Source organism: Dermacentor albipictus, chromosome 5, assembly GCF_038994185.2.
Source record: "Dermacentor albipictus isolate Rhodes 1998 colony chromosome 5, USDA_Dalb.pri_finalv2, whole genome shotgun sequence".
Classification (NCBI taxonomy): Eukaryota; Metazoa; Arthropoda; class Arachnida; order Ixodida; family Ixodidae; genus Dermacentor; species Dermacentor albipictus.
This window is the reverse complement of record NC_091825.1, coordinates 138,174,837-138,196,161: the sequence shown is the minus strand read 5'-3', so window position 1 is coordinate 138,196,161 and position 21,325 is coordinate 138,174,837. Positions and strand designations below refer to the sequence as shown.

At 43.5% G+C, this 21,325-nt stretch overlaps 1 protein-coding gene across 1 annotated transcript in view; it reads right to left on the bottom strand.

Annotated features, from left to right (window-relative positions):
- LOC135909297 (uncharacterized) overlaps positions 1-21,325 on the bottom strand; it is a 192,018-nt gene that overhangs the window by 2,698 nt on the left and 167,995 nt on the right. The window contains exon 4 of the mRNA XM_065441236.1: positions 441-515. Coding sequence (XP_065297308.1) covers positions 441-477 — 37 coding nt within the window. The 5' untranslated portion in view covers positions 478-515. The remainder of the gene's footprint in view (positions 1-440; positions 516-21,325) is intronic.

Sequence of the window (21,325 nt, the reverse complement as noted above, 5' to 3'; positions counted from 1 at the left end):
GATTTTTGCAAAATGTGCCAAGAAATAAACTTCATGGTGTCAAATCAGTGATGCGACGCGTCGTACATCGGACGGACCTGACCATGCGGTAAGCTCTCAAATATCGTAGTGGCCCTGCCATCCTCGTTGCGGCAAAATTATCGAGTCCTTCTTTCGTTAGCCAAGTAATTCGTTTTGGACAATAGCACAGAATCTCAAAAAGTACAGAAAATTAAGTTCTCCATTGTAAATATTATTTTACTAAATTGAACTTACAGTTAAAACAAAAATAAACGGTGCAGCATTAGAAATGGAATACTACATGACGTGAGCAAACACGTTCGCTTTGTGATAGTCCCTCAGACAGAATACTGCCCTTGAACATCGTGCATGAAGAACATAAAAATGTTGCTACCGAAAATTGAAAGTTGAAGTGGAACATTGAAGTTCCATAACCTCACCAGCGGATAGCAGAGCAATGGCAATGAAGGCTTTCATGGCTGCTGAGTTGTGCCGGGTGGCTGTTGCTCGAAGAGCTGCACAAGTGCGAATTTTGAACTGCTGCGTTGGTTCTTATATAGCACTCCGGGCAGAATCACGTGTTGTGGGAACAATAGATTAGTGACGCAGTTTATTTTTCTTTATTTTTACAGTGTTTCATTGCCTACAATCCGAAAAAGCAAAGGAAATCCATTCTTCGCGCATGAATGTACCGCTGTCTCTTGACGCTTCGAACAACGCACTGTTCTAATAGAAAGCGTCCGAGTTTTCTTCGTTTTCCTATTTGACACGCAGTCCACACAATGTCAAGGCAGTAAGCTGCCGTTGCGTATGCACTGTACACTCAGTGCATATTTAGGTGGGACAATCCACAATTTTATCGTTCTTGGTTATTAATGAGCCGTCTACCATGCTGAAGCCAGCGCACATTGTCTGATAACAGTGCCTCCCCTAACCTCCCCCCCCCCAACCCCGAATGGCGAATTTGCCAAACACTGAATTCGAGACAACGCACATTCTGGCTTTTCATCTATGCGTGTCACTGCCTTATAGACAATCTCAGCATCGCATTGAGTAAACGTACAGTTTTTGCGTTCCTAGAATTTAAATGTATGTCCATATATGGGCCCACCTATGCAATTTCTCCTGCTTGCAGGTGCTTTTTTTAATGTGATTTCTTCCCCCTTAACGTCACCAACGTTCAGCAGGACAGAACAAAGGCACCGTAAGAAACAATAAGGCCATCCGTGCTTGCCAGTTCAGAGTGTTTGTTCATTCGTTCCGTACCGGCTCTGGTTGAGGTATTTTGGCGTTCTGGTTTTGTGAAAAAGATCGTGGGAAGGGGTTTTGTCAGGGCTGGTCACGTCCCTGTGCTAGCAGAATGTAAAAACGCGCCTACGATAAGACCTAGCCTTATGTTAAGAAAGCCCAAATGTTAATAATTATTCCGATGAGCCACTCCCCCCCCCCCCCCCCCCCTCCCTACTATGGACTGCTTAACTCAATGTAGAGATTTGGTGCGTTGAAGGCCAAATACACAATAAATGAAATTACGGGATGTGGTTTGTTAAAATTTTTCTGACAACAAAATACTCAAGATCCTAAAGATGTATGCAAATCCAAGGCGTCAGTCCTTCACAAAACTACGTACAGACCAAGAAAAACTGTCCTGCGTACGGCAATCATGCGCCACAGTTGGAACCGAACCAAGCCTAAGGCGTAATTTTCTAGTTGAGCCTTTTTAAGTACTCCAGGGCTGTGGCTTTCTGAACTCGGGGTCAAGGCGCCTAAGAAAAACACAGATGCAACAAACCGCCAAGGTTTATTTTTTCTTCACTTGAACTAAGGCAGTCCTGACCTCTGGACATTCCTAGTGCGTGAACCATAACCCGGGTCATCGCTCACCACGAACAGTATACTATACTTCTCAGAGCTGCCAAAAGAGCCCCCCCCCCCACATACTTCTCCCCCCTCGCGGCCAGTCGACGACCCAGGGTCCAGGTGGGTAGGCAACCATGGTAAAAGCCATTAGCCACCAAAACCAAGCTTGCATGCAAACTCTGGGAACATTAACATTTGCCTGTTTGCATTGTTGGTGTCCCTTCAGGGGGACCATGGCCATGTCCTCGAACTCATTTTCCCCAAAGTACAGAGAGTGGCTTCGTGGGCAGAGTGTGCATCGTCCGAGGCGCAGAGTCACGGAAACGCTATGCGCATGCATGTCAGCCAGGCCGCAGCAAATAAGTTGCTTTTGACACAGGAAGCATACCAAATCGTCGTACACTGCGAAATAGGAGTTCGAAATGCTGATACACCTGAAAAGGAAATATAGAATCTAAGGAGGTGTCGTCTCATCGACGTCAAAGAAGTCGAAGTAGGCGTGAACAGGTGTAATCCGAGCTCCGCACCCACGCAAGGCACAGGAAAGGTCAAATTATCAAATTTCAATCAAAGTTATTTTAAGCATAAACACTTAAATACATACATATGGTGGGGGCAGAGACAGAAAGCCATGGAGGCTTGACGCGGTCTGTACCCTAATTGCGCAGCTTTGCAGCGTTCTTGTAACCTAAGACCAAGGAAGGAATGAAACCTTTATTTGAAGCCGTGACTTCTCAGTCGAGGTGGGAGGGTCCCTTATTCCAGGAACCCTCTGGTTTGAATCACCCTCCGGGTCCGGGCGAAGAGTTCGCGCTGGTGGACTAGGTCCAGCTTGGAGATCGCATCCTCCCACGTTTCAGTGAGGAGGTTTGGGTCTGCGTCTGCTGGCTATTAGTTGTGTCGCTGTGATGCTTTCTCGGGTGTTCTTGCATTACAGGAGGAGGTGCGCCAGGGTGTCTGGCACGTTGCAGTGTGTACAGGTGTAGCTGTATAGCGTCGGGTAGAAGTGATGCAGTAAGCTTCCGTGCGTAAAGGTATTGCTGTGGAGTCGCCTGTAGTCGGTGCCTTTGCTTCTCGTTAGTTTTGAATATGGTTTGGATGGACAGTATACCTTCCACCGCATCCAAAACGTAAGACCCAGTAAAATAAAGATGGCATGTCCCATTTTTACACGAGTGAGTTTTGTGAATTAATACATAACGTCTAGGTAAAGAAAACTATAAAAAATAACTTGGTGTCAAATTAACACAGTAGGGGCTGAGGCAAGTGATACTCAATCGATAGTGGTTGTGGATGAGATCGACCGATAATTAAGCAAGTCGACAGGTGTAGGCTACAATCGACTGACATCCGGATCAGGTTAACTGTATCTCGCTGGGAGACGTCTTCGTGGTGCAGTTCGCTGAGGGATGATGACGATTATGATGGTGATAATAATGACGACGACGAGAATGACAACTACCTCGGTTATGATTACGAGTACACTACGGATACTGGACAGCTCCCCGGAGTAACAATCCTGCACAACATCTCCACGCGTATACTTAGAAGGGATGTCTACTTTATGCGTACTGTTACAAGCGTCACTGTCTACTTGTATAGGGTTCCGCGTTTAATCCTATCACCCCCTAGAGGGAGACGTGGAACAACATGCGCGTTATAGACCGAAACTATATCGCGCAATGATTGCACGCGAGCTCAGTGTGAAAATCACTTGAGGGCGTCCAGTGCAGTACAGCCGCCTTCTATAACATTCAGTGTGTGTTTAGATGCATTGCACAGCTGAGCCGTGATATACAGCGCGCTCAAAACTATGACCACGAGCTGTCGTACTGACAGAACTAGATTCGATAGGATAAGTTCGGTGATCGTTCGACATGCAACGTTTGACTCTCATATATCATCCCATACAACTGGCGAAATTTGCTTTTGCAAAGCCATTTGCTCACCGCACCATGTAACTACCAAGATACGTGGACGTTTCCAACTTTACCTTGTTTGCCTTCACACTTACACAAGCACACAAAATAAACTTGTAGCTGTGTTGACATGTGCATCCAGGAGCATGAGTTACATTGTTCCCTGGCGAGGTGTATTCCCGTTTAAGCTTGTGTTACCGTACAAACCACTGTAAATTATCATTTGCATAGAAACCGTTTGCAACACTTCAAAGAGCGTACTGAGAGATAGCTTAGAGACATCATGTCAACATGAAATTCTGTGCAACGACATATGCATTTAAGACAACATTATGTAATAGTCGCATTACACAGTGATCTTTACAAGCAAAACTCCCTATTGTACTTCGTTGTGGACATGGTTCTGCAGCGATGTTATTAAGGATTAAATTATGATGTAACGTAGAAAAGACGAGATATAGTTATGAGGCACGCTGTAGTGAGGGGAACTCCGGATTAATTTTGGCCACCTGATATTCTTTAACGTGCATCCAATGCAGGATACATGGGCGTTCTTGCATTTCACCCTCATCAAGATGCGTATGCCACAGTAGGAATTCTATTGCGCGCTCTGGGGCGGGATCGAACACCAAAGCCACAATGCCATCACTACGTGTAAAGTAAAGCTATTCTTACGACTATAGATAGGTGGACAATGTCGTACAAAACGTCCCCTTGAAATGTCGACGAAGATGCACTGAAATACTAATTACAACTATATCGTGATGAATTTTGGATATCTTTGGCCTGTTAAGAGTCACGTACGACAAAAATTTAAATGTATCTTGAACATTAGGCACGCTGTCAAACATTATTGAATTTCGGTTATTTTGCAAGTTACCGTTCGATTTACTATTCAGTAGCGCGTCGTTTCACAACTGACGAATATAGCAAGAACAAGCTTTGTAGGAATAAAATGTGACTAAAAAGTAAGATACTGGACATATTTTTCAAGTTTTTACATGCACGGTGCCCAGACCCACTAAAAAGACACCGGACTTAAATCTTACTGATTTGAAAATAAAGTTTACACTCTCTCTACGAGCACCCGAAAGTCGCTGTACATCATTATCGAATTCGCTCTAATATGACTTGTTCTTGATGTTTGCCAGGGTAATGAACCACTCCTATTTTGCATAAGGTTAGGCACAGAACGAAAAACTTTCGTAAAAAAAATATGGATTAGCACTGACGTACAGCGGAAATAAATTTGCAAGCACGTTGGCCACATCATAGAAAACTTTCAAATTGCAGTGTGCAGCTATTTAACTGCTCCTTCACAAGCACCTAAATCCATTTTAGAATTGCTGTGTAAGCAACGGCCGAACATTTCAGCTTGAAACATTGTATTATGAAAGTCACCCTTTAAGGTCAAAATTAACTATTGAAGATATCTAGTTTCGTAAGGATTCATTTGAGGCCGTTAATAGTAAACGGTCACGCGTTCAAAGCCAACAACGGTTGCTCCACACGTATCCCTTACGAAGGGCATTATCAAAATATTTGCGTTTCTTGTGAGGCGTTGGTCAATTCGGTAGAGTTTAGTTAAGATGCAATTGAGCACGATCCATTTCTCCGGGTGGTGACTCGTCTAATCGCACGAAGACAATGAGGAGATTGCACAAGCGCTGCAAAAAAATTTCAATAGGAAGCGTGAACCCTTTTATGCAAGGAAAATCATCGAAAGAACGTGTCCGAAGCCGCTATCTCTTTGTCTGAGGCTCTACTTCGCTAGAATATAACTTGTGGTTATGGAACGTTACACAGGTCCGCCGTCTTTTAAAAAGAGCCCTTTTTTCTCGGTTCTCTCTCTTACTTCCAGTTCAGTGCCATATACTAGCAAACCTAATTGTGATTACTTTCACTGTTTCATGGCACTCAGCTGCCGCGGCCTCTGAAGTAACCTAGCTTTTTTTTTTTTCTTTAACGCGATAGCCTTGGGCCCCGTGTCGAAGAAAATCCGGCGTAGGCGTCCAGCGTCGGACATCGTTTCGGCAAATTCATTTCGAACCATGCCAACTCAACCAAGCGTACCGAACCACGCAGACCCGCCGTGTAGCAGAAAGAAGTTACTGAACTAATTAAATGTCTCAAAGTAAAATGAGTCGGAAAATTTTCAAGAACGACACACAACCTAGAGACATGATGTCGTCGGATTGTAGTTTTAATATACAAGAAAACACCTATTCTGCTACGCAGAAACTCAAACACAAACTTCTTTTAACGCGACAGCGTTTTCCAGATGCCGTAGGAGGTCTGTGTTATATGCGCGGACAACTTTCTGTGGCTATGAAGGGAAAGCTACGGGTGCGTGGCACCTGCACTTGTGTTACAGCGCCAAGTAGTCCGCCAGCGTTTGACAGTGCTTTTGGTTGCTCGGAACAGACACCGAATCGACACAGTTTATACGTGCTACGCGTTTCCCTAGACGCGGAAGGGACGAACCGCAACATAAGTAAACCTTTACACTCAGTAGTGTATTCTCTCCTATTTAACTGTTGCTAATAAGGTGTTTATATTTTGTCTTTTCCAGCCTAAACGAACCTGGATTAAAATGCGGGACTCTTTTCAGAGGCGCTCTCACTTATGCGCGATTCGCCTCCATAGCTTTCTCTTCATAGCTAGAGAGAGTCAAGCGTCCTTCCTTTCTTCAGATCACTATCATCTACAGAGAGTTGTCCGCCAGTATAGTAAGATCGCCGCGACCCCCTCGGTTCCTTGCACAGCATCAGAAACAGAACCACAAAGCTCGACTTCATGCATGGCGCTCGCCGCAAGCGCTTCCCGGTAAACATTATAGCTGCATTTGCAGGGAAGCGTGAGAAGCAATCAGGGATCTTTAAAGGTATCGCGTTTCGCTCTTAAAGGCGAAGCTTAAGCGTCCTACAATTTTTTTTTCGTAAATCTATTTATCACAATTTTTTCTCCTACCCTTGCCTTTCGTCCCTTTGGCCAAGTACAATAACACTCAAGTTACCTCGTTTTCAAACACTCTGGAATAAATGCAGCAAAAATTGCGTCAGTACAGTCAAACTGAATGGCAACAAAGTCAAATGTTTCTTAGTGACCTAACCGAGAAGGGCAGATCTTTACCATTGCTACTTCAAAGCACTAGTGAAGACACGAGTGCTTTAATACTTGTCCTATTTTGTTAATGACATACTAACTGCCCTTTCATGGCCACCAAATAAAGAAAAAGTAAGAAAATTGATGAATACGATAGGTGCTCTTCTGCGCTGAAGTGCGCACCGGCCATGGTAATAGCCCGGTGTCACACCTTCTGAATACATAGTTTAGTGGAAGCCGAAATATTATATAAATCTGTTACTTTGGGTGCGAACGAGTTTTACCAGCACGGACGATGGGTAAGTTCTCAGGGACATTCCTGCATTTCCCGCATGACACCCGCCAGAGCTGCATGCTTCTTTTTAAGCTTCACTCTCTCGTTATGTCTTGCGGCAAATTCTAAAAAGAAAGAAAGAAGATTGCAGAGTCGGAAGTCTATTGTGTGGTGTATATTTGGAGAAATGTCGTCTTTAGTACACCCCTAGTCTACTAGTTCTAACTTAAACTGCTTTGTTCGGTGCTGTAATCGCCTTTGGTGTGTTCCTAGTTTACTAGTTCTAACTCTAACTGCTTTGTTCCGTATAGTAATCGATTACGCTCGCAACTCATTGTGACATTTGGAGTAGCGGTAACAAAACAAAGGTTTAACCAGCTGGATCACGGAAGCACATTCAGAGAGATGCGAACAGAAGGAGTCTTGGAAACTTTGCACGACGCTGGATATACAGTACCTGTGCTTAGTTTTTCTTTTTTTTTTAGGAAAAATACAAATCGCCTTCGTCAAACGACGCACTCCGTTCTTCATATAGGTAATTGAAAGACACAAATATTAGTGGGTCAGGAATCGCAATGGTAGCTTATTAAGCGTGCATCAGTAATGTTAGGTTAAAGCGGTAAACAAAGTCCTGGAATGCCCGAAACGTCACCCTAACCGTGAGCGGAGTCCTGGTAAGTAAAGTGTTGGGGCGAGGAGACGTGGCAAAACGCTGCTGCCGCCAACATTTCTTGAAAGTCACCAGAAGATTGCTTAGATTTGAAATTAGTGAAATAACAAGTTACAATTTGTGTTCGCATTGATTAGCGAAGCCTCTTGTCTGTAACCTCTGATGCGTGATATGTGCCGCCAAAATAGCTGCGAGAGCTTCACTTCAGATAATAAATTATATTCAGCGTTTCCACTTCTTTGTCATGTTGCCTGAAGCCTCAGGTACGTCAAATATGTAGTCACGCAAGATTATACAGAATAAGACGCAAAAATGTGCAGCCAAATTTTGGAGGGGCGTCGCACATCGCACAAAAGCACAGCGGCTTCACTGACAGTATATCTGCGCCTCGCTGGCACCAGTTCGTCATAGTGCACCTAAAGCGGCGGTTTATGAGCAAGATCACGTAGGTTAGCTGCACCGTGTGGATGAGACTCACATGGACGTGTTTTCATAACAGCTCTCTATCGACTCGATGAGCAGTGTTTCAACAAAGAAAATTTTCTTGGTCCACGGAGTATTGTATCAGTGCAACACACGCCTCTCAAGGATTTAACATTCTAAAGAAATAGTGACATAGTGTGGAATTACTGATATCGAGCAAGATTTAAGCTTGTATATATTATATTCCTTGCATTTTTATTGGTTTCTTAGCTTGCAGTTCACTTTGTTTTATAAGTTATTTATTTACAATCTTGCGTTTGTGTAGTTTTCATTTGGTATTGAAAATTGCGTGAAACTTAACTTTTTGTGTGTGTTTGTGTGTTAAGTGACTATTCGTGTGCTCATGGAATGTATCTGAATGCTACACAATTTTTATACAGCCTATATCACAGACTATGCAGAAAGTTACATTTCTTCATATATATTTTTGTTAGCCTTTTTTCTTTTCATTGCATTTGACTGCCACTCATTTGGTAGCAAACTGCACAGTTTTATTGAAAGGTTTGACGCAGCTACCATCATCCTTCCGTATATACACACACAGGTATTGTGTCTCGATTCATTGTTTGGTTAAGAACAGACTTGCTAACTCGCACTACTTTACGGGTCAGAGTGTGGTCCTACTACACCTGACGCTACGTCTGTTCGGTGGTTACTACAGCATTGTCTGAAGCTCAAGCCGTATGTGCAGATGGATGTGTTCTACTCCTAGTTGTGCGGTGAGTAAGTTTAGGAAACGCACGATCTGCAATCAGGTTATTTATTCCAATGTTCATGGGTGTTTAACACTCAGCCTGATGATACAATTCGTGGTGCTCTGTGGCGACCTACGCTGTCCTGCTTAAGTAGCTGCAGGAATAGAGAATTAAGTCTTAGGCGTGATGTATTCAAAATTATAATCAGGCGATAATAAGTTCCCAATGTGTCATACATTATTGCAGATACAGAAGGAGGTCCTGGAGCGCAAGGTTGTAAGAGGACCTCCTGTCAGGTAGTACATGGAGCAATTGTAACTGGCTACCTGGTTGACTGATTGACTCTTGTAAATAATTATAATTTTCTAGGCATGCCTGCGACTGATCTCCACGCATATTGCCGACAGAGAAAAAAGACAGCACACATATTAAACACGTTGTTATACAAGGCGCGTCGTGAGCTGCATATAGCAGATGAGTGCAGCAGCTATGTGTCTCCCTAGTGTAGAAAATTACATTGTTGTAACAAAAAAACGTGTTTATCAATTAAAAGTGCATGGAGCTTTACAAATGGTTCCTACGAAATACATGCAGTAACTTTCTTCAGATTTAAAACTCAAGCCACAGGCTCAGACACGCAAACTCGTCATGCTGTGCCTGCGAATGTGACCGTCTGCAGTACGCAACCAAATTTAGGCGTTTGTGGCCCCGGTCACCGAGAATGCAAAGGCGTGCAATCTCGAAGGTCACGCTGCAGCATTGATAGGAGGCCGCCACTGAAGCATATGTCATGTACAGACCACCGCCGCTATAGCGCACTCGAACGTCATTCGCAGCGAAGCACGCAGATACTCAGCCAATTTTTCTCTCCTTGCTTTTTTTTTCTTTTTACGGACAAGAACGTATAGGGAGACCGACCCATCTAACACCTGGTTGCTGACACAATACGCAGGAGGTATCCACTATGGACAACGCGTTCGCAAGTGCGTCGGAAACGAAGTAACACTTTTGCGAAACACCTGCTAAATCTGGCCTTTTACGTGCATTCTGGTCTAACCAATAGCGCACTTGCGAGCCTTACATCTGCTCCGTCAGCATTGTTCACGTAGGGACTGAGTAAACAAAAAAAAATCACAGCGAGGTTTTTCGCATAGCCAAAGAAAAAATGCAAAATTGACACTTTCTTTTCTTTTCATTTCTTTTTTGCGCACCGTAACTGTCTGCGCTGAGAAACCCTCTGCAGCCTGTGAAAACAATGCGAAAGACTATTCGAGAACCTTGTGATCTTCGTCATGCTCCATATTCTCAGCTTGCTCTCGATAGCATACGTATTCTCGCTTGCGTCCGGGGCTTCCGGCGTGATTGTTGGCTGCGTTTGATAATGTTGTTGCTAGGCGCCGTTCTTCGCTTTCACTTGCGCCAGATTGTCGCCGGGCCTCGACATGCTTGCCCTTGGCTTACCGTAATGTTAAGTGGGAAGGACGAGTAGGTCGCTTTCCTAAGCGGTGGCCACAGAGGCGTGAGCAGGCCGATGCACAAAACAGCGCCCTTAAGTAATTTAATTCGCGGACTTTTTGCAACTCTACTTACACTGACCGATTGCTTCCGGAAATACTTGAACGATATGACATTCAAGCTGGTTATATAATAATGTTCTTATTGCGCAGTGACTATGAAGTTACAAAAACTCAAAAATTCAGGTCACGTTGTGCAGTCGGACATCTTGTGCTCATTTGTTTTGATTCAAGCATCGACGTATAGTGTTTTCGTGTTAAATATTACATAATGACAAATAATATTTGCACGAATACAAATCATCATGTCTGTCTACGTATTCTTGTCAATGAATACGCAGAGCAGACGTGCTCCATTAAGAGAAAGCTTCAGCTCGGGCCCAACACCGACGCGGCCTATTCAAATACTAGTAAAACGCAAAAAACGTTTTTCAGAGGTAACCTCTGGACAGATTTTAATGAAATTTGTTGCATTCGAGAGAGAAGGTTAAATTTTAATGAGTGTTGGAAGCGGAATTTCGATTTCGGGCTTGAATTTTGTTTAAACGATTTTGAAAATTCGAAATGTCGAAAGAAATAGAAGCACTAAGTTTACAAATTATTTGCTCTGAATCAAGAACAGATATCGCAGTTCTGTAAACGGCATCCACTAGACCACTGAAATCGGACAAATTTGATATGTCATTTTATATCTTACGTGAATTTGGTACGTTGTGTACAAGGGTTATGTAAAAGCTGTATTTCCATTTTATTATCTTTTTGAGATTCATGTGTAAGATATCAAGTTTGTCCGCTTTAGATGCACTATGAGATGCAATTCACAGAATTGTGATATAATTTATCATTGCTGAGTTACGGCGTTGTAAACATGATAGTTTTGTTTCCTGAAAATTTGCTATTGCGCCAATTTTTTGTAAAACATTTACGACATAAATCGAAACTTCGAAACCAACTGTCACTAGATGTCAAGTTTTTCCTTTAAATGCAACAAAACTCGCCAAATTTGGTGCAGCGGTTGCCGAGAAAAACGAGTCCTCCTTTTACACGTATTTAGATAGGAGCACCCGAGCTAAAGCTTCCTCTTGACCTAAGCACTAATCCAATAGATGTAATGACGTGGCATAATGAACACACGCCACGGTGCGGTGCACTAAGCAAGCTCAAAAATTTTGAAATATAAGTTTCACGTGCTCACAATGTTATCGCACTCTCAAGCGCCACTGCTTCTTTAACGCACGATTCTAAGGATTCCCCCCGGAAAAGCCAGAGGCCCTCACGTTATGAGGCGTCAGAAGCGTAGTATGAACAAGCGTGATACGTCTAGCACTCCATTCACGGTCAAAAAGAAAAAAAAAGGAAAAAAGAGTGACCAAAACTACAATGAAGAAAGTGTCCGCTAGAGTGGCATCAGCAATGCGAGACGAGAAAAAGCTCCCAGTAAACGGCGGACAAATTTTGCCGCGCTGCCCTGCGGCGCAGATAAAAGGAAGGAAGGTGCTTTCCGCAAGGAAGACGACAGCTCGTTTAACTACATATCGCGGGCATCTTACAATGGCTTTTCTTTTTCTCTATCATCTAAGAGGCGAGTAAAACCAAACGAATCGCACATAAGTGATGGCACAACCTCGAATATAGAAGAAAAAAGTGCAGTAGCGCGACAAATTCAATTAGGGAAACGAACCCAGCGGACAGCCCACTTGTTTTTGACAAAAGACAGGCTCGTCGGAGAGCGTGTCGGGCTCACTGGGGCGGAATTCGTGGCGCGCTCCGAGAAGCGCCGGCGAGAAAAGTAAGATAACCAATCCAAATCATTATAGTCGATGCAGTTATGTATGCAGAGAAGAAATATCGAAATAGGAAAGGTACGAAAATTAACGCGAGAAGTGTCCACTTGGCTGCCATCACAGTGAGAAGAGGAAGGCATAAAAATTAACCAACAGATAAACTGCGATGTTTCAACTTTTTAGAAGCGATCACACATAAAAGCTGCCGATACTGTTCTATCATTTACGTAGTTAGAACTAAAATAAAAGTAAAGAAACTAGAAGAACTTCCAAATTTCACATACTTGCCTTGCAACCATAAGCTTCTATTTATAATTAGGCCTTTCATTATGCTTATGCATTTATCCTTCAGCTTTGATTAGTGTCAGGTTCACTGAGCTGAATCCACCTATTTTTGGGTACAAGATCGTCGTCACAACAATGACTCCAAGACGAAGATTACCGCAACGAACAGATAAGGGGTTTAAACGTGCAGCTCTTATATGCCAGATATAGGAGCCAGATTGGCTTGCAGAGAGTGGTGCAACGGGGAAGGGGTTCGGAAGGTGGTCCAACTGACCCCTCTTCCGACCAGCTCCAGACTCAGCAGAGCAGACCACTCGTCGACCGACTCGGATGTTGACCAAGACGCCCTCCTGAGATAGACTAAACGAAGCGCAGCGCAATTTAACGATTCATTCTTCTCCCCACAGAGTATCACCATCTACTTTTAAACGAGAATAAATCAGTCAGTCGGTGTTTAATCTACAGTGGGCTGATTTTCGAAGCCTCGAGCGAACTTCCATTCACTTACGTGTACGACTTCCATTCACTACCACAGCATGACTTCACTTCTGTTCGGTTTCAATTTCGCATTTGGAACATGTGTCCTGAAATGTTTTATTTTTCGATGTAGATAGAAGTATTTGTATATTCCCTGCATCGCGGCTATGTTCAATTAAATATCAAAGTTAAATAAATATCATCTGTCAGATTTTTTAGCTGAGTTCACGATAAGAAATGCCATTAACACGTTTATGCGAAGAAACTAGCTTAAGAACAAGTTTGCAGAAAGTGGCTCTTCTAATCAATGTTAGAGAAAAATTGAAAATGAAATTTAGAAGCCCTTCAACGAAATCACGGATCACGGATCACGTTTTTCGGGAAGAACTCGTGTATGGCTCTGAGGATCGAATGCGATGAAGTTGAAGAAAAAAAAACATAAATAATGATACAGTGCACGATTTCATAACGCCACGTCAGTTGATATGCTTGCCTATTGTATCCCGAATGTGACAGGAAACAAAAACTTAGAACGGCCAACTCCACGTGCCACCAAAGTTTTCTCTTTCACTGAGAGGAATTGGAATATGACTGGATTTCTATTGCTGGCAAACGGCACTGAGCAAAATGAGGGACCGACGCCGCCACGTTGACAAAGTTCGGTGAACGAAAGCCGCAGAACGAAAACCGAGAGGACAGAAAATTGGATTCGCTCCGTTTAAAGCATTGCCATTGGAATAGCTAGTCGCGTCACGCTGCGTTATTTGCAATTTCGGCATGCCTTCTTTTTCTGCCATCCATCTGCGCTACTGCATGCAGATAGAGCGAGATTAGATTATGCAGGAGGAAAATGACAAAATCTAGGCAGCCTTATTCAACTTTCCTGACTTGACGAGGGCTCTCAGCTGTTATACAGCAGCTTTCAGGACGTTTCCGGGAGGGGGTAAAAAATATGACGAGTATCGTAGAAGACGCTGAACACTTATTAAACTATACAGTTAGGCCTAAGTAATCAAGAATGCACAGTGGGCCTAAAGTAAAATGAAAATGTGGGGCTCATGGCTAACGTCAAAAGACTGAAGAAAAAAAATGAAACAATTGTCGATGCAAAATAATTTTTTGTAGAATCACAACAATGCCTATACCCGGGAAAGTTTTCTTCGCCTAGTAAAAAAATTGGCAGCTCCGCAACACTGGAAGAGATAGCAAGGCTTAGCGTTGCGTTCGAACTCCTCGGACTGTGCTTTAACTACACGCGGGTGGAGCCAGGGAAATTGCATCACATTCATGTTGTGAGCACTAACATTGCTTTGCAACTTTTGTAATAGTTTGAGAAGATTTAAGTCAAAAGGCATGCGCTGTGAATGAAATATTTTATCACGTGCTCGAGTGCGGCAATTTTCCAAAAACATTCGAGGAATATATTAGTCAAGGCCATAAGACCTTACTTAGGCAAGTTTTGCAGTTGAATGGTAAACCATCCTCTTTAAATATACGGCGTAAACATGTAGTCTGTGTATATATATATATATATATATAAGCTTTATGCGATTGTACTGCACATTGCGATTTGCCATGTAAACGTAACGTCACCCCCCGCAAGCAGTATAGCTGAAGAGCGTCAGTGGCGGTATTGCGCTATAAGTTACGTTTTTTTTTTCTCCTTCGCTTACCCGCGTAGCCATAAATAAGGCAGCCATTTGTGAAAAAATATGCAGTCGTCAGACTGCACACATCGAAGATTCACTAACAGCGTGAGAGCTGCAACATTCATCGTGAGAGCAGCTCATTAGTGGCCAATTTCACAATACATAGCCTACTATGCTTAATGACAAATACGGTGAATGGATCCACGCATGCTAAAGGAGCAAATGTCATATCATGTAAGAGCGAAGATGCGGCCCGACCAACTTCGCGAACGCTCCTTGATTGTAGAGCTTCTGAAGCCTCTGAAAGGCCTCGGGGTCGCGCATCGGATAATCTTCGTAGCCCTAAAGCGGCCTCGTCTCTTTCGCGAGCATCGCTCCGCGGATTACGCGTCACAGATTTGCGCCAAAGAAGCGGTACCAGTTGGATCTGGGACTTTGGGAAAGTTTAGACTTGTTGTCAGGATTCCGCTGAGCAAGATCTTAGTTATGTTCATTTGGCACGCGGCTGCTGCCAAGGCCTACACTGAAAATCTGGCCAGCTTGTGTTTAGCATATCTGGCAATGCTCCTATTAGGTTATTTGTCCTTGTTAAGCACGCTTTGAGCTTTATTTGCACCTTCTGCCACTCATTGCTGCTGTGCACAGGAACGTAATAAATCACGTGGTTGAATAATATGACGAGACGACCAATACAGAATATTCCGTACCGTTTAACGCCAGTGTTGCCACAAATGTATTCATTGATGCATTCACCGAGATACCGCTACTACGCAAAGGTTTAAACAGTTATAACAACAGACAGCAGGCGTTCGGCATAAGGAAGTCCGTTCTTTGTGAACGAAGACAGTGGTGATTAAACGAACACGAAAACGACCGGCGGTTGGTTTCCGTAACCTGTACCACGTGCAGTAGATAGACATTCGATTCCTAAGCGACTTCCACACTGTCAGGAAACGCACTGACCGCTCACCTCAACGCCTGCCGCTGCGCGGGGTCAGCGGCACGCGTTGAATACATCATCAGAGCTGCTGAGGACGTCTGTAGATTATGCTCGTCTATCCGTGCCTTTGTTTAGCAATCAAGCGGCGTGGCCTGCTTGCACACGGCCGTGCTTTGCGAGAAAGGCTCCTCGGGACAGCCGCCAAATTTCCGGTTTAGAAGAATCGAACAATCCGGGGACGACGCGTCAAATGAGGTTGACTGTCGCGTCCTCTCTGGCGACGGTGGAACGCCGCAAAACGGGTCCACCCTAACTCGACGTCCAAACGAACTCATTTGCGAACTGGTTGGGAAAAGTACGCGAGGGGCGTGGATTCTCGGCGAGGTTGTTAGTCCCTTCGAAATCACCTCGGAGGACACCGCACCCCGCGTGTGCGCGAATTTTACGAATGAGTCCCAGGTACTTTTTCTGGAAGCCAGTAGGATCGAAGAGAGTATTAGAAGGACAGGACTTTATACGCTTCAGTTTCTCAGCCATGCTGTACGTGTCAAATGACGCAGAAAGAGCACCAGGGTGGGAAAGGCCAGGAGGTTAACTGGACAAGACTCTGGTTTGCTACCCTGCCCTGGGGGAAGAGGATGGAGAAATGAAAGACAGAAAACATAGCGGGGAGATAAAGTAAAGAAATGAAAAAAAGAGCTCTCGTATTTCTAGCACTAGTTGTGCGTAAGGTCCACGACATAAGGCGAAAATTAAGCAATGTACAGCTGCCTTAGAGCTGCTGAAAGTTCTCAATTTTTAGATGGTTCCTCTCGAATTATGCGAAGTGTGCTACGAATAGCAGCAAGCTCCGCAGCTGTCGATGTAGTGCGATGCGATGTTTTGTACTTGAAGGCGGCGACTTTCGCAGGAAAAATCACTGATCTTGCAAAAGCGTTTACGGTGGTTCAACCATCAGTGTATAGATGGGTATGACCGTTCTATTTTTCGTACAGCAAGAGCAGCCAAAGTTGCTTGAGATGAGAGCTGTGCCTTCTTTCGAATTCATGGTACTGTCAGTCGAACTTGTGGCTGAGCCAAGCACCAAGGTGTGAGCAAAGCTCTCGCTGCAGCTGTGTAATCTGATGGCAGGTATACACAATAAGACAGTATTGTCTTACAAAAAATTTAGTGCCCCTCACTCTGTAAAGGATAACCAGCGAAGCTGTATTGGCATGACTATATTGACAACTATATTGATTAATATGGTTATTGCTATATTGGTTCAATAAAGACACATACACGTAACTTCGTGGTTGTTATCGCCGTCGTTTTGTCTCATTCGTTACGACAGTGACCATAGCTCCGTGGTCGCTGCGGTACACCGCGATCGGTTGTACTGCTATGCTAGACAGCTTCTTGCCAAAGGTTAAATCTATACACGACCGGTGACGTGCGGTCGACACATTTACGCCGGTGTAGCACTGACTTCAAAACTGTTCTAACAAAAAGGATTCAATCCACTTGGCGTCGTCACTGGAAGGGCTAGGAAAAGGCGCTCGCCCAAGTGCACGTGCCGTTTCCCAGCCCTTCCTGTGACGAACAAGCGAACGAAATGTCATTGTGAAAGAGGGCCGAATTTACAAAGGTAGTTTGCTTTACTAAGTGGGCTTTGACATTGGCCAGTCGCCTTCACTAATGATATGTCTAAAGTCAGAACAGGCTAAAATATTTTCTTATCGTCAGTCATAGTGTAAGAGCTAAATATGGGGACTTAGTGCAGCGGAAGAAAGAAATCAAAATAAACATAAGAAGGGTAATATTGAAGTGGGAGTTTCAGGCAGGCACTTTTTGGCGCGATGTAAATCTACTGTGTAACACCGTCAATATCGTCTGTCTTTTTTTTTTCCCCTTCTCTATGTATTTCACATCCATGCGGCTCTCTTCATAACACGCTATGTGGGCTATTACACGGCCACCAAAACGATGCGGCGAGATCACACCACGCTCAAACGACAGTGCGTATTGTTCTGAAACTTTCCGCCGCTGCCTCATCTATAGGAGCTTGTCATTGTGCTTCTCCTAAGACTACTGAAAGAAGGAAAAAGCAGAGAGGAAAAAATAACATGGTAATAGGGGCTTTGCGCAGAAGACTTGCCGTGTATGACAAGCTCTATGCTTGACAATTCCGCTACAATATTATCCTATCACGCGCAGCGTATCTGTAAAGTGCACATAAGGTGGCAAAATGTTGAGAAACTAAATATATTCCGGTAAGACAGCACTAGTTGAAAGAACTTAAACAGGTGTTGAACGCTCGTAGTGCGATCTGACAAACTTCTTATTGCACCCAAGGCTACTGGGTGGCGAGATACGTGAACTTTAGCAGGAGAGAGAAATGGTGGCGCCAAGCCTAATCAAAAGGCCAGGCAAATCCTTGAGTGGTCTGAATACTTACATAAAGATCTCATTATTCCTAAAAGCAAGGTTTTAAAATGAGCTCACGATTTAGATATCTGTATGTATGCTTTTCAAACGAAATAAGTTCTACCGGTATGCGATGAAATGCTGCAGCGCATTCACGTTTCTCTCAGTAGAATAGGCACAAACCCTGAGCACCATAACCAGCAGAAAGTTTCTGCTACACTGTTCTTTCCACAGTATGCTACGCTGTGTCAGTCACATACTATTAATCGTCGCATGACGTGTAGGCCTCGGTATAGCACCACGAGAAGCCAACTTCAATGCGATAGAGAAAATCAGATCTGTCCCTTCTTACAATGGCACTCTGAACATTTCTCAGCAGCATTTGCTCATAATCTGTCCATAAGATCATCAACAGCGAGAGAATGTTTTCTGGCGCTCATAGGTGCCTTGTTCGCAAGGCCTTCAACGACTTGGAATTGTGAATCCACGCTAATTCTCCGCGCAGTATATGCGCATGGCGATAAAAAACGACTCGAACATGTCCCAGGTGTTCTGTTCGTTTATATTCGACGGTCTACGTTCTAGTCGCTTTTTGTCACCGTGTTCATATGCTTGCTCTGAAAGCTACAATGAAGTGCTCTATTTCTTTAAGCACGTAGTGTTCGTCGCTCCATCTCCGCCGAGACGCTGACACTCGAGAAGAAGGAAAGCGAACGCGGAGATCCGAATAAATCAACAAAAGAAGAAAAACACAGCTACAGTCCCGTTTCGTTTGAGTCAATGCAGCAGTGTCTACTGCATGACACAGAAAATAAACGGGTGTTAAAACGTTGTCCTTGCTTTTTTATTACCTGGAGAAACATGGGTGTTCCGGAAGCAAAAGCTTCACCTGAGACACTTTCGTGCCTCTTTTCCCCCGTATGCGATGTGTGGACGGCCATCATTGTAGCCGCGTCCACTCCGCTTTGTTGTCGTCAAGAAGAGTTAGCGGCTGTTTACGACCGTTCCTAACGGCTCTTGCTACCTCACGACACATGTTTGCGCGCCTGGCCATCGGCACCACATTTTACACTTTGTCCTTTAGCGTTCCCGCGAGATTTCTGCGTGCGTGCGTGCGTGAATAAACCGGCAGGTTGCATCTTCTTTTCAAAGCACACTAATTTCTGTGTTTCTTTATTTTTTATGAAAATGAGAGTTTATACATCCCCTGTCCAACTTCTTTCACATTGCAGAGAAAAAAAGTGGATACCCTTCGCTGCGCATTTAACTTAGCTTCGTACCCTGAAGCCATGCTATGGCTACACTTTTAAAGGAAGCCCTCTAGGTGACTGCCGCAATGAACGTCTATTCTGGAGTAATCAACCAAAATAAAAGGTGATGTTCGTTGTTAGAGAAGTTGCTGCCATGAAGACCATAGAGTGAACGGGCACCACAATTTTCTGATGCTGCTTTTACGAATAGCTCTGTATGTGCGTGTGTATTTTTCACTCGTCCTTAGAATGGATTAGAATGAACTGGGGGTTCCATGGAGAGGTTAGAATTATATGCTTCCTGCCACTGAATTTGACATCTATATGGGGCTCAGACGCTAAATTTGATAAAAGTAAAATTTTTTAAGGTAAGGCTTTTTATTCGGCATGCGCTTGTTTTGGTATCTGCAGTTATACGTACGTTTCATTTATATGTATATGCTATTCGAGTGCTGCTGTCAATCACTACATAATTGTTTAACAGAATGTGGCCGTCCGAAACCGCACATTTGTCTTTCAGTTACGCCGTACCCATGAGTTCAGAGCTAATTTTTACCATTTGAAGCTCTTTCACTTGCAACTTAATCATGACGCAACAGTCGCATTCCTCCTCAGCATAAATACTGGCGACGTGGCAGGGAATCAAACCCGAGTCGTCGTGGCCAACAGCAGAACAGCATAAACATTAAACTATCACCGTTGCTTGGCTTCCAATATGTATGTATGCATGGATGTGTGTGTATATATATATATATATATATATATATATAAAGAGAGAGAGAGAGAGAATAACTCGCACATAAATGCCCATGTTAGCGGAACGGATTTAGGATCATCGGTTTAGAACAATAGGTAGTGCTTCGCAAGTGTAATGACAGGGTTAAACTATCATTAAACTATCATCGTTGCTTGGCTTCCAATATGTATGTATGCATATATATATATATATATATATATATATATATATATATATATATATATATATATATATATATATATATATATATATATATATATATATATATATATATATGTATATATATATATATAAAGAGAGAGAGAGAGAGAATAAATCACACATAAATGCCTATGTTAGCGGAACGGATTTAGGATCATCGGTTTAGAACAATAGGTAGTGCTTCGCAAGTGTAATGACAGGGTTGCGGATGTGGTTCCCACCGGCGAGAAGTTATCTTTTCGTACACTTTCATTTCTCATTTTTTATTTATTTTCTACATTTACAATTTCAGCCACAGCTAATTACCCCTATGCCTTCCTTGACTTCATCAAGCCTCTCCGTATCCCTTATATATATATAATATATATATATATATATATATATATATATATATATATATATATATATATATATATATATATATATATATATATATATATATATATATATATAGGGCAAGCCGCATTCCCACCCATTTGTGAGTGCAATCTTAGAGGCGGCAACGACAACGACAAGCTGAACTTGAGACAGAGCTTCATTCTTGTAAACGATGGCCGTCAGCGACACCTGCCCAATGTATAGCCAGACTGTGTGCGACCATGATTTTGTTTCTTTTTTTTGCGAATAGAAGCCATTTACATCTTGATTCCGCATCGAGGTGTACACTCAATTGTGTGAATCATTGTTAGCTTACGCAGTATTATCGAAAGTTCTAACAGCATTACGAAGACATGCGGATGTGATTGAGGGGTGTTGACTAATGACTAAATCTATTGCGTCTGTTCGCAGGGCACGCTGTTACGACTTTGCACCGCTGCACCACTATTACGACTTTGTGGTCCCGTAGCGCTCGTCACCCGTTTCGTGACAGAGCGTTGGTAGCGAAGACTCCGAGCCAGGCGTCGATGAGAATAACGAAAGGGATTTTATACATTATATACAGGTCATTGTACAGGAGAAGATCGGATCGGCACTGGGGCCGAGAGATCACACAAACGCGACTGTTCCCGCACGGCGACGTCCGGCGAAAACGCGTGACACATCTCACCCCAGTCG